Raw genomic sequence first — 13207 nt, forward strand, 5'->3', positions numbered from 1 at the left:
AAGACCCGATTTTTCTTTTTACGTTGGGCTTGTTAGTCACTATATGCAAGCGCCACGGAAACCACACTTGGAAGCGGCAAAGAGAATTTTGAAGTATGTGAATTCTACCCTTGACTTTGGGTTGCTTTACAAGAGAGGGGTTGATTTTGTGTTAAATGGATTTACCGATGCCGACTATAGAGGGGACTTGGATGATCGAAAATCTACTTCTGGTTATGTGTTTTTGTGTGGATCGGCAGGTGTTTCTTGGTGTAGTAAGAAACAAGACTCGGTTTCAACAACGGAAGCGGAATATAAGGCCGCTGCTCTTGCCTCTCAAGAATGTGTTTGGTTGCAGCTGTTGATTGAAGATGTTCATTTACCTATTCACAAGGCGACGACTATTCTTGGTGACAACCAAACTGCACTCAAACTTGCCACAAATCCGGTTTGTCATGCAAGAACAGAGCATATTGAGATTGAGCATCATTTCATTCGTGAAAAGGTGTTAGATGGTAAAATTGGTGTAGCGGAAGTGAGGAGCAAAGAGAACATTGCCGACATCTTTACCAAGTCACTTTCCAAATGACCATTTGAGCTACTTCGGGGTAAGCTTGGAGTAGTTTCCAAAAAATAACTTTAAGGGGAGTGTTAATTTTTAAAGTGTATTTTTTGGGTTGTTTTATTTTATTTTTATTTTGAGAGATGTAGTGAGGACAAATATGTAATTTGTGTCCATGGGCATTGTGGTCTTTTGTTGGTCTAGCTTGCACATGTGTGAGCCACACATGTTTGCTACAACTTTTCCCACTACTTCCTATTTCAAATTCAAACCCTACTTGAAACTCTAAATCCACTATCCTAGCATTAAAGTCCCCACTTTCCCATACCCACTATCTCCTACCATAGCTATTACTTCTCTTTACTATTCCTTGACCAAGCCTATTCCTATTAACTTCACTTTTGTAGAGATTCTCCACTACCTAGACCTCCATTGAAGCTCCATTGAAACTCTCTTGTGTGCAAGCTTGGTTTTGAAGCTTTCTTCTTCTTTTTTGTTCTTGTCTTGTATTGTATTCTTCCATCATATATATTGGATTACATCTTATGGTGATTGTTCTTCTTCTCTTTTGGTTATTGTTCTTGGGCTAGTGTAAAGTTTGGTTTCACTATTTGAGAAGAGGATTTTCCGGTGTTGTGAAATCCGTCTTTCTCTATATTTCAAATTATATATAGATATTAAAATTCCCTTAGAGGTAAGTGTCCAATACCTATAGAGAAATTTAAAATTTTAAAGTTCTTGTTACATAAATAATCTAATTCATAGAGAGATATTTATATTTATAAGGTTTTAATAAACATAGGGGTTTGTGACTTTTTGTGCATTAGTATAGCCCAAACTTTCCTTTCAATTTGATATCCATTGATACTTTTAGAGCTTAAAAATGAAAGGTATTTAATAGCTATAAAAACAACTGCAGAATACAGATATAAGTTAGAAAATAGTCATAGAGAAATTCACATGTATAAGATAATTGTTAAGAATAAAAGATTAAACAATGCCATCTCCAACACAGTTAAGCAAAAGGTCCTGGGTTCAAAACTCCTTGATATTAAAAATTCACATGTAATGGCCAAATCCGACAGCTTAATCTTTTGAAGTAATTGGTTCTTTGGCGATAATTGACGGTGCAAATATATTTATAGGGAGATGTTATCGGCACTACTGTATTTTGATGAGGGCACTCCTCACTTTATTAAAAGTACGGTATGGCCTGCACCATAGGATGATCCAAACCGCCCATTAGATGGGCCACAGCCTAACTAAGTTGTGCCCCAAAAATCATTTCCATAGGTTCATCCCACCCCTCTGATCTGAATGTTAGAAGGTTGATCCTAACCCTCTATAGATCGGAGGTTTAAGATGAACCTATGGAAATGATTTTTGGGGCACAACCTATTTAGGCTGTGGCCCATCTAATGGACGGTTTGGATCATCCAATGCTACGGGATATACCGTACTTTTAATAAAGTGAGGAGTGCCCTCATCAGAATACAGTAGTGCTGATAACATTTCCCTATTTATATTAGAGAAAACAGTTCCTACACATATTTGTAGATAAGTTATCTACACACTAGCTTAAAATACAGTGGGGACCACATTATTTGGGTGATCCAAACCATTCATTTTTAAGGCCCTCACATAGATAGGGTGTCAACAAAAAATCAGATCCATAGGAACATCCTAACCATTCGAACTGTGGAGGCAAAAAATGGACTAATTTTGTGAAGGTTTAAAGACATCCATTTTACCTCCACAAATCGTAGGGTTGAGATGATCCTATGGATCTGATTTTTTGTAGACACCCTTTCTATGTGAGGGCCTTTAAAATGGATGGCTTGGATCACCCAAACAATGTGGGCCCCCATTGTATTTTAAGCTACACATATGTGTAGGAACCGTTTTCTCTTTATTTTAAGGTATTTAGAGATTAAAATAAACTTCACTATTTTAAGGTGTTAAGCAACCTTGCGTCACACAAGTTTTATAGATAGTTCCAGACAAAGAGTGGCTATAACTATTCCCAAATTTTATTTCAAACATCATATTCTTCAACAGTTTTTTACAATCCCCATAAAGAAGCATCACATTCTTCAACTAATTATACAAATATGCAGAAATAATATTTCCACTCCTTTTCTACTTTCTCCTCGGAACAATGGCCGCTCTCAAGGGATTCTTCATCACGATCGTAAACGCCGGCTTCTCAGTCAAATCAACCTCTACTCCTTCAGGCTTCTTCCACTCGAACTCCCTCACCAAATTTGCCACAAAGTATTCAAGATGAAGCATTGCAAGACCCATCCCTGGGCAAATCCTCCTCCCAGCTCCAAAAGGCATCATTTTTATCTCCCTACTCCCAGTAATATCCACCTCTTCCCCTTCCAAAAACCTCTCGGGCTTAAACTCCATTGGATCCTTCCACACCTCCCCATCCCACCCCATCTCCGCCACTGTGAAATTAACAATTGCTTTTTTGGGTATAACATACCCATTTATAGCTGTCTCCTCAGACACGGCATGTGGCAGCACGAAGTGCCCTGGCGGATGCCGCCGGAGCCCCTCCAAGACCACAGCCTTCAAATACTTCATCTTTAACAAATCCTCTTCTTTAATTGTGTCTTCTTCCTTCACAACCGTTTTTATTTCTTCAAACAGCTTGGCTTGTATCTCCTGGTTCTTCACCTGTTGAAATATAAATGATTAAATAACACAAACTCTTAGGCCATGTTCGTTTCAGATTGTGACAACCGATGGTGAGGCCCCAAACTGATTATCGGACCAAAAAATCTAAATCATAAACAACTTAAGCTTTAAGCATTTGGAGTAATTGGTTGTTTCACATTGTATGTGAGCTATCAGAGCTACGGTCTCAGAGCAGGTACTGGGTTCAAAACCCAATAACTCCTTGATATTAAAAATCCAACTGTACGGCCAACCCAAAAGGAAATGAGTGTTTAAATATAAGGCCATGTCATAGCCAAGAATTTTTTAAGAGAGAGATTAGACATGGGCAGGATTAGGAAAAAGCTGATCCCATTTAAGTTGTGTTTTTTGTTTCCTGATTTTTAGCCACTTAACCAGCCTTACACCTCTCTCACCACTCGGATAAACTTACTCAAAAATAGGATAAACTTTTTTCTGATTTTTAGCCTAAATGATTAAATAACAAAACTCTAATAGCTTAAGCTTTTGGAATAATTAGTGGTTTCAAATTACCAGATTGGCCATAATCCACTGCAACGCTGTTGAAGTAGTATCAGTCCCCCCATTTAGAAACTCCGAACAGAGGGATACAATCTCTTCTTCCGTAAGTTTCCTTCCCCCATCTTCCGGTAGCTCCAAATCCAAAAGAGAATCAACATACGAGAAGCAGAAAAAGTCACCCTCACTGTCATCGTCCAGCTTTTGTTTCTTTTGATTTTCTCTACGCGCTCTTATCAGAGGAACAAGTTGTTCTTCCTGATTCCGACGAATTTCCACTAGCTCATTCCACCTCTTCCGGAATAAGAATTTCCCGAACTTAGGAAACAACACCAACACATTGAATCTAGAAAAACCCAACAACAAACTCTGTTGTGCCTTTTCGATTTTTATAACCAAATCCTCATCAAGTTTCTGGCCAAAACACATCAATAAGAGCAAACAGAACATCACGTATTGGAAACCCTCAAGAGCAGAAATCGTTCCATCACCTGATTCGGATTCCGATTCGGTTCTGAACTTTTGGATTAACAGTCCGAGAACCCATTCCCTGCCAGTAGAATAAGATTTAACGCGATTAGGGTTGAGAATTTCGGAGATAAGGTTCCGGCGGAGGAGGCGCCAGAGAGGGCCGTAGTGGGAGGAACTGATGTCGTGTTGATTAGTAGAGATGAGGCGGCCGACGGAACTAGCCGGAGGGCGGTCGGAGAAAGTTGAGCCGTGTTGGACTAGGATTTGGTGGGCCAGGGAACGGTCGGAGATGAAAATGGAGGGACGAGATCCGATGTGGAGGGTTATGATGGGACCGTATTTTTGACGGAGTTGACGGAGAACTGGTTCTATGTTGAAGAGAGTTGTGCGGAGCCATAGAAAGTTGCCTAAGAAGGGGAGTGTGGGTGGGCCAGGTGGGAGTTTTTTGTTTTTTGGGGTTAGGGTTGGGATGAGGAATTTGAGGAGGATTGAGAAAGAGAGGGAGAGGATGATGAGGAACCAAATCTCCATGTTTACTATGCTTGTTTGGGAGAGGAACCAAAAGTTGTAACAGAGATTAAGGATTGGATCATGTGTTTCTCTTTTTTTAATCCAACTACGTGTAGCTTTATAGGCGTTTTATTGATATAGAGACGCCACCGAATTGAATTCGTGAATGGGACCCTAAGATTGATCAGCACAACCATATTTTGATATTTGCACATCTAATCATGGTGGGGCCAAGGATAAGGCTTTAGATTTCTTTTTTGGCCCATTGTTAGGGAAAAACTTATGTTCTCTTTTGGCTTGCAATGAAATCAAATTAATTCATGAAACATCACGAATCGTTTCGCAGTAGGATGAAAATTCATTTCCACAAGGTCAATTGGAGAGTACCAATACTAATTTTCATCCTCTACATGGCCAAAATAAACTAATTTTCTTTGTTCTAGATCGAAAAGTCCAAGCCTTTCCGCTTTTTCTTCTTTCCTTTTCTTTTTTCATATTATATTATTTATAAATGGTCAGTTTACATTCTCCACACAGGCTCTCGTAGGGGTGTTCATTATTAGGTTATAACCGAATAACCGAGCCGAGCTGAATTGGTTCGGTCGGTTCAGTTCGGTTTGTTTCCTTTTCGGTTTTGGTTATCTCAAAAAAAAATTCGGTTAACCGACATAACCAAAATTTTGATAAAAACCATTATTATTTTTTTAAAAAGGTGTTATATGGGCACTCCATAGGATGATCAAAACCGTCGATTTGATTGATCACAACTTAATTAGGGTGTGCTCAAAAAATCATTTCGATTGGATGATCCTAGCCCTTCGATCGAAACCTAGATTTTGTTTTTTTCCCTCTTTTTCTCACACTATTCGGTTAACCGAAATAATCAAAATTTTTATCGGTTCGGTTTCGGTTACCAAAATTTGATAACCGAAATTATTTCTGTTCGGTTATAACCGAATAACCACCCCTAGGCTACCGCAAGATCGTCGTTGGAAGAGGTGTCAGTCTCAGCCATCTGCATTTCAGTCTAGGCTTGAGACTGCATATGCTTCTCCACCGCCGCCTCGCACCCCTGCAAGCTCGGCATCAAAGGCAGCATGGGCTTCCGCCATGGAAAAGGCCTTATCGTGCTTCTCATCTCTTTCTCGGAGCACCTCTTCGATCTTATCATACTTCTCACCTCTCTCCAGGAGCAGATTCAGCTCTCCCCTGTACTCCAAAATGGGCTTCCACTAGAATGTACCTCTTCCCTCTTTGTCTCCCTCAACCTCAGCAGGCGGATGAGCGGATCTGTTCATTTTGCATTCAAAACTAAATTCCAAACGGGCAATCTGATTTTTTTCACTGTCAGTCGCTGAATTGGAAATCCAAGAATTTGAACAGGATCCAATTCACAATGCAAAAAAGGCTACAAATGTGAGAAATCCAAACCAAAATATTCTCCGAATCCAAATGGAAATTAAAAGAAACTTCATTTTTATAAGGTGATAAGCAAACCTTGGGTCCCACAAGTTTTATAGATAGTTACAGACAAGGAGTGGCTCTAGCAATTCCAAAATTTTATTTCAAACATCATATTCTTCAACAGTTTATTCAATCCCCATAAAGAAACGTCACATTCTTCAACTAATTATACAAAGATGAAGAAACAATATTTCCACTCCTTTTCTACTTTCTCCTCGGAACAATAGCCGCTCTCAGGGGATTCTTCATCACGATCGTAAACGCCGGCTTCTCAGTCAAATCAACCTCTACTCCTTCAACCTTCTTCCACTCGAACTCCCTCACCATATTCGCCACAAAGTATTCAAGATGAAGCATAGCAAGACCCATCCCAGGACAAATCCTCCTCCCAGCACCAAAAGGCATCATTTTTATCTCCCTACTCCCAGTAATATCCACCTCTTCCCCTTCCAAAAACCTCTCGGGCTTAAACTCCATTGGATCCTTCCACACCTCCCCATCCCACCCCATCTCCGCCACTGTGAAATTAACAGTTGCTTTTTTGGGTATAACATACCCATTTATAGCTGTCTCCTCAGACACGGCATGTGGCAGCACGAAGTGCCCTGGCGGATGCCGCCGGAGCCCCTCCAAGACCACAGCCTTCAAATACTTCATCTTTAACAAATCCTCTTCTTTAATTGTGTCTTCTTCCTTCACAACCCCTTTTATTTCTTCAAACAGCTTGGCTTGTATCTCCTGGTTCTTCACCTGTTGAAATATAAATGATTAAATAACACAAACTCTTAGGCCATGTTCGTTTCAGATTGTGACAACCGATGGTGAGGCCCCAAACTGATTATCGGACCAAAAAATCTAAATCCTAAACAACTTAAGCTTTAAGCATTTGGAGTAATTGGTTGTTTCACATTGTATGTGAGCTATCGGAGCTACTGTCTCAGAGCAGGTACTGGGTTCAAAACCCAGTAACTCCTTGATATTAAAAATCCAACAAGTGTATGGCCAACCCAAAAGGAAAGGAGTGTTTAAATATAAGGCCATGTCATAGACTCATAGCCAGGAATTTTTAAGAGAGAGACTAGACATGGGCAGGATTAGGAAAAAGCTGAACCTATTTGAGTAGTGTTTTTTGTTTCCTGATTTTAGCCACTTCACCAGCCTTACTCCTCTCGCCTTACTCCTCTCTCACTGAGACACTGGTTTATACTTTATAATGAAAAAAAAAAAATCTGGTTAGCGTGGGCACGTTTGGCTACTATGATTTTTTTTATTTATTTATTCCTCCAAGTGAGAGAGGGGTAGGCTAAAAATAGGAAACAAAATCAGGAAACTAGTGTGGCTAAAATCAGTAAAAATACTCAAAATAGGATAAACTTTTTCCTGATTTTTAGCCTATATGATTAAATAACAAAACTCTAATAGCTTTAGCTTTTGGAATAATTAGTGGTTTCAAATTACCAGATTGGCCATAATCCACTGCAACCCTGTTGAAGTTGTATCAGTCCCCCCATTTAGAAACTCCGAACAGAGGGTTACAATCTCTTCTTCCTTAAGCTTCCTTCCCCCATCTTCCGGGAGCTCCAGATCCAGAAGAGAATCAACATACGAGAAGCAGAAAAAGTCACCCTCACTGTCATCGTCTAGCTTTTGTTTCTTTTGATTTTCTCTACGCGCTCTTATCAGAGGAACAAGTTGTTCTTCTTGATTCCGACGAATTTCCACTAGCTCATTCCACCTCTTCCGGAATAAGAATTTCCCCAACTTGGGAAATAACACCAACACATTGAATCTAGAAAAACCCAACAGCAATCTCTGTTGCGCGGCTTCGATTTTTCTAACCAAATCCTCATCAAGTTTCTGGCCAAAACACATCAATAACAGCAAACAGAACATCCCGTATTGGAAACCCTCAAGAACAGAGATCGTTCCATCACCTGATTCGGATTCCGATTCGGATCTGAACTTTTGGATTAACAGTCCGAGTACCCATTCCCGGCCAGTGGAATAAGATCTAACGCGATTAGGGTTGAGAATTTCGGAGATAAGGTTCCGGCGGAGGAGGCGCCAGAGAGGACCGTAGTGGGAGGAACTGATGTTGTGTTGATTGGTGGAGATGAGGCGGCCGACGGCATTTGCCGGTGGGCGGTCGGAGAAAGTTGAGCCGTGCTGGATTAGGGTTTGGTGGGCCAGGGAACGGTCGGAGATGAAGATGGAGGGACGAGATCCGATGTGGAGTGTTATGATGGGACCGTATTTTTTACGGAGTTGACGGAGAACTGGTTCGATGTCGAAGAGAGTTGTTCGGAGCCATAGAAGGTTGCCTAAGAAGGGGACTGTGGGTGGGCCAGGTGGGAGTTTTTTGTTTTTGGGGGTTAGGGTTGGGATGAGGAATTTGAGGAGGATTGAGAAGGAGAGGGAGAGGAAGATGAGGAACCAAATCTCCATGTTTACTAGGCTTGTTTGGGAGAGGAACAAATAATTGTAGCAGAGAGGGAGTGGGTCATGTGTTTCTCTTGTTTTTATCCAACTACGTGTAGCTTTATAGGCGTTTCATCATAAGAGAGACGCCACCGAATTAGACCTGGCAAAAAGTGACCCGCACCCGCGGGTCCACCCGGCCCGCCCGCAAATTTGCGGGTGTGGGTCTCTTACTAGTGACCCGTTTGAAGTGGACCCGCGGGTCCACCCGGCCCGTCAAAAATGGGCCGGGCTGGGTAAACCCGCGGGTGCCCGTAGCATAAAAAAAAAAACAAAAAATGAAAATTGAAATTAGACTTTAGGTTTTAACTTTTAAGCCCTTTTAGAGAATAGAGACCAAGTCACCAAAGACCAAACCCTCGTTGAAACTCCATCTCTCTGCTGCTGTTGTCTCTTGCAAAGGTTTTAAGCCCTTTTAGAGACCAAACCCTTGTGGCCTTGTTCGAGGAATCGAGCTTCGAGCACGGCAGCACACCCTTAATCTGCTGTTGTCTCTTGCAAAAGTGAGCTCTCTCTCTCTCTCTCTCTCTCTCTCTCTCTCTCTCTCTCTCTCTCCTTCTCTTTCTTTAAGGCTTCATTTCCTCCTCTACCTATCTGTTTTTTTGTAATCTGTCACAAACCCTAAATCTAATTTGTCTGTATTTTTACGGGACTTTGGGTATTAGGCTTTCAATGTCCTGTAATTTTACCCTAATCTAAACCATGACGTGATGCCGTTGTTGCATTCTGCAACCCTAGTCAAAACCCTTATTTTTGTTATGTACAAGAAATTTTAGAATTGAAGTTATAGTATCTCCTAAAATTAAAGATGTGGAATCCGTGATCCATGAAGGATGACATGAAAATGAACCTGCAATTATAAACCATCAATTTTGTGAATAGTCCCTTCACTTATTTGACTGCCATCGTGAAGTATGGTTTTACTCATTCAATTCGATTTTTTTTATAACCGAGGGTGAAGGGGGGATTAAGATGCCCAAGAAATAATTAGTTTTACTAAGTTGTTTAAGGTTTATGTAACCATGATTTTAAATTCTCACCGAAACCAACACAAAATGACGGCTTTTGTTTCAATCCCAACCGAAACCGAAATCAAAACAACCGAAATACATAACCAAAATTCTGCTAATAAAACTCGAAAAATCCTTGCCCAGCATAAGCAGAGCAATAGGGGCATAGGGCTAGGAATCAATTTTTCTCTATAAACAATATTTCATTCGTTCTTCAAAAATTCAAGCGTGGCCCGAATTGGTACCAATATGAATAAAAAAACCCTCCCTTATCACTGATTACTGATAGGTTCGGGTCATTGATTAACTATCATACAGTTGAATATTTTAAAGATTATTGTTCATTTATTTTTCTACCAACCATTCTTTACATTGTTCCTTGTTCACTTTGATAACACTTCTTGGTGTCAAATACTTTTTCTCAACAGCAGTCTGTAGTGAGAAAGTTATTATCTCACTGTCCCTCTCTATTCGTCGCAACGGAAGTGACAGGTATAGCTTCCTAGTTCTTTCATTTTTTTTTTCCAATTTCTTACATTATTACTGTGTGTGTGTAAGAGGACTTTTATTATTGGTTTCTATATGTGATTTCTGTTTATAAATTTCTAATAGGATATTCAATTTCAATGGAATCTGTGAACAAGAATCCCACTGTTGGTGTGGCCAATTTGTCCAATGATGATGATGATAGCCATCTGTTGTTTAATAATTTGTCTAACAGTGAAAATCCTCCGGCTAGTGAAACTCTTTCAAATAAAAAAGCAACTATTTGGGATGATTATGAGAAATATAAGGATTCTTCTGGAAAAGAAAGGGCAAAATGTAAGTGGTGCAAAGTTGTATCTTATGCCATAGGGAGTAATAGTCATGGTACCACAAATTTGAGGAAACATCTCACTAAATGTGCAAAATACAAGCATATGAGCATGGACGTAGACCAAATGCTATTTGATCAAGGGATGAAATTGCGTAAGTTAAAAATTTGTCAAGAGACTTACCGTGAGAAAATGGCTATTTCCATAATGAAGCATAACTACTCATTCTTAATGGTTGAACATGAAGGTACAAGAGATGTTCATAGTTATTTGAATTTAGATGTCAAACCATATTCTAGGAACACGGCGAAAGCTGATTGTTTGAAAATATATAAGAGGGAAAAAGAAAAGCTTAAGCTTGCTTTGGGTAAAGTTGATGGGAGGATTTGCTTTACTTCGGATGTATGGTCATCAATTACACAAGATGGGTATATTTGTCTTACGGCACACTTTGTTGATGAGGATTGGCGTTTGCATAGTAAAATTCTTAATTTTTATCACATTCCTCCTCCACACACTGGTTTCCTTTTGTCGGAGAAAATTTTTCAATTCTTGAAGGAATGGGGAATTGAAAAAAAAAGTATTTTCTCTTACATTAGATAATGCTTCTACTTGTGATAATCTACAAGACATATTAAAGAATCAACTTCGTATTCAAAATTCTTTGTTATGTGGTGGTGAGTTTTTTCACGTGCGATGTTCGGCACATATCTTGAACCTCATTGTTCAAGATGGATTGAAAATTGCTAATGTTGCGATACAAAAGATTAGAGATAGTATCAGATATGTGAAAGGATCAGAGGGTAGGTTGAGGAAGTTTGCAGATTGTTGTGCACAAGTTGGTATTGTGACCTCAATGGGTTTGCGCATGGATGTTCCCACTCGATGGAACTCTACTTTCTTCATGCTTGAATGCGCCATCAAATTTCGTACTGCATTCGTCCATTATGATCTTGTTGAAATGGGTTATATTTATTGTCCATCGGAAGAGGAGTGGGAAAGAGGGGTGAAAATTGCCAAATTCTTGAAACCATTTGCGGAGATGACTAATCTTGTATCCGGTTCCGAGTACCCAACGGCAAACTTGTACTTTATATGTGTGTGGAGAATTCAGTTGCGTCTATTTGAGGAGATGATGTGTGAAGATGAAGTTATTAGTGATATGGCTCAAAATATGTACCCAAAGTTTGAGAAATATTGGGACTCTTATAGCATTGTTCTAGCCATGGCGGTTGTTCTTGATCCTAGGTACAAGTTTGAATTTGTGAGATTTTGCTATAATAAGATCGATTCACATACGACGGAGGGAAAAGTGTCATTTCTCAAAGGGAAGTTATTTTCACTTTTTCAAGAATATGTTGATCAATATTCCACGCACGATAAAGATACCACTTCGGTTGGGACTAATGGCACTCATTCCTTCACCGATGATATTTGTGTAAGTTACATAATTCTTGTCGCATTACATTTTTTTTTTTAAGTTTCAATTTTTTTTGTACTTGATATAAAAATTGCAATGATGTAGGAATATGACTATTATAGAAAACGACGAAATGTCAGCAAGAAGTCGGAATTAGACCTTTACTTGGAGGAGCCAGACTTTGATCCCAAAGAACATCAAGTTTTGGATATTTTAGAGTATTGGAGAAGCAATCGTAGTAGATATCCCATACTATGTAAGATGGCACGTGATATCATGAGCATACCAATAACCACTGTTGCTTCCGAGTCGGCTTTTAGCATTGGAGCTAAAGTCCTCACAAAATATCGAAGCACGCTTAGTCCGGATAATGCACAAGCTTTGATTTGCTCTCGAAATTGGTTATTTGGCTATGAAGTTCAAAGTAAGTGTAAAATTTAATTTATAACAACACAACATTTATTCATTTTATAATAATATTTACTTCATTATTTATATTTGTAAATGTAGGTGAAGGTCCGAGTGATGATCAACTAATGGTGAAATTTTTCGAAGATGGCACTTCGGAAACAAGAGACCCCTCAATTGTCGATGGAATGGAAGGGATATAGCAACTTCTTTCGCTTTGGTTGCATTTTGTTTGATGTTATCGTGCGGTTGCATAAACTTTGTTTTGTTTGTAAGATGTAGACCTATGCATAAGAGCTCTTCCACATGCATCTGGTGGTGTTGAAGCCTATTGTAGTGTTGGAGATATTCCACATAAGAGCTCTCCCACATGCATCTTATTTTAGATTGGCCAATCAATTTTGAATTTTCAGGTTGCCTGTTGGATGTTGTAGTGGACTTATGCATCTTATTTTAGATTGGCCAATCACTTTTGAATTTTCAGGTTGCCTGTTGTAGTGGAATTTTCAGGTTGCCTATTGTAGTAGACTTATGCATCTTATTTTAGATTGGCCAATTAATTTTGAATTTTCAAGTTGCCTGTTGTAGTGGAATTTTCAGGATGCCCGTTGTACTTGGAATAGACTGAAGGTATTTTCATATGCTATTCTATTTTCATTTTCATTAATGTGTTCTTTGATGTGTATTATATATTATCTTGAGTTACTGATGTTATTTCTATTTATTTACTTTCCAAACCCCCACCTTTTTGGGTTGCTTGACTTAAATGTAAATTTATGCACCATTCACATGCTTTAGGTATTAAAAGGGATCATCTCAATAGCAAGAGAATCAGTTTTAGAGCATTGGCTTGGTGAGAAAATCGGTAACTGAATACTTCAGTGCC

At 39.3% G+C, this 13207-nt stretch overlaps 3 protein-coding genes across 5 annotated transcripts; 1 reads left to right on the forward strand and 2 right to left on the reverse strand.

Moving 5' to 3' along the window:
* Window positions 1-2549: 2549 nt before the first annotated feature.
* Window positions 2550-4840, reverse strand: LOC143887859 (cytochrome P450 89A2-like). The gene is made up of 2 exons (XM_077392084.1): window positions 3761-4840; window positions 2550-3226 (listed from the first exon to the last, which is right to left on the reverse strand). The coding sequence occupies exons 1-2, from the start codon at window positions 4745-4747 to the stop codon at window positions 2681-2683; spliced, it is 1533 nt and encodes a 510-aa protein (XP_077248199.1). The 5' UTR covers window positions 4748-4840; the 3' UTR covers window positions 2550-2680.
* A 1341-nt stretch (window positions 4841-6181) lies between these two features.
* LOC143887861 (cytochrome P450 89A2-like) lies at window positions 6182-8713 on the reverse strand. Its single transcript, XM_077392085.1, has 2 exons — window positions 7649-8713; window positions 6182-6940 (listed from the first exon to the last, which is right to left on the reverse strand). Exons 1-2 carry the CDS (start codon window positions 8633-8635, stop codon window positions 6395-6397), a joined length of 1533 nt encoding a protein of 510 aa, XP_077248200.1. The 5' UTR covers window positions 8636-8713; the 3' UTR covers window positions 6182-6394.
* Window positions 8714-8803: 90 nt separating this feature from the next.
* Window positions 8804-13004, forward strand: LOC143887862 (zinc finger BED domain-containing protein RICESLEEPER 2-like). 3 transcript variants are annotated; one of them, XM_077392086.1, is made up of 5 exons: window positions 8804-9171; window positions 10107-10170; window positions 10291-11931; window positions 12019-12337; window positions 12424-13004. In XM_077392086.1, exons 3-5 carry the CDS (start codon window positions 11350-11352, stop codon window positions 12522-12524), a joined length of 1002 nt encoding a protein of 333 aa, XP_077248201.1. In that variant the 5' UTR covers window positions 8804-9171; window positions 10107-10170; window positions 10291-11349; the 3' UTR covers window positions 12525-13004. The 3 variants fall into 3 exon arrangements, 2 of the variants coding, with proteins under 2 accessions (XP_077248201.1, XP_077248202.1); XM_077392087.1 differs by having other exon boundaries at window positions 10110-10170; XR_013254405.1 differs by lacking the exon at window positions 10291-11931 and having other exon boundaries at window positions 8844-9171.
* The last annotated feature ends 203 nt before the right edge of the window (window positions 13005-13207 follow it).

This window comes from Tasmannia lanceolata, unplaced genomic scaffold (assembly GCF_043159265.1).
Source record: "Tasmannia lanceolata isolate RefF3 unplaced genomic scaffold, GAP_Taslan_0.1 ptg000012l, whole genome shotgun sequence".
NCBI lineage: Eukaryota > Viridiplantae > Streptophyta > Magnoliopsida > Canellales > Winteraceae > Tasmannia > Tasmannia lanceolata.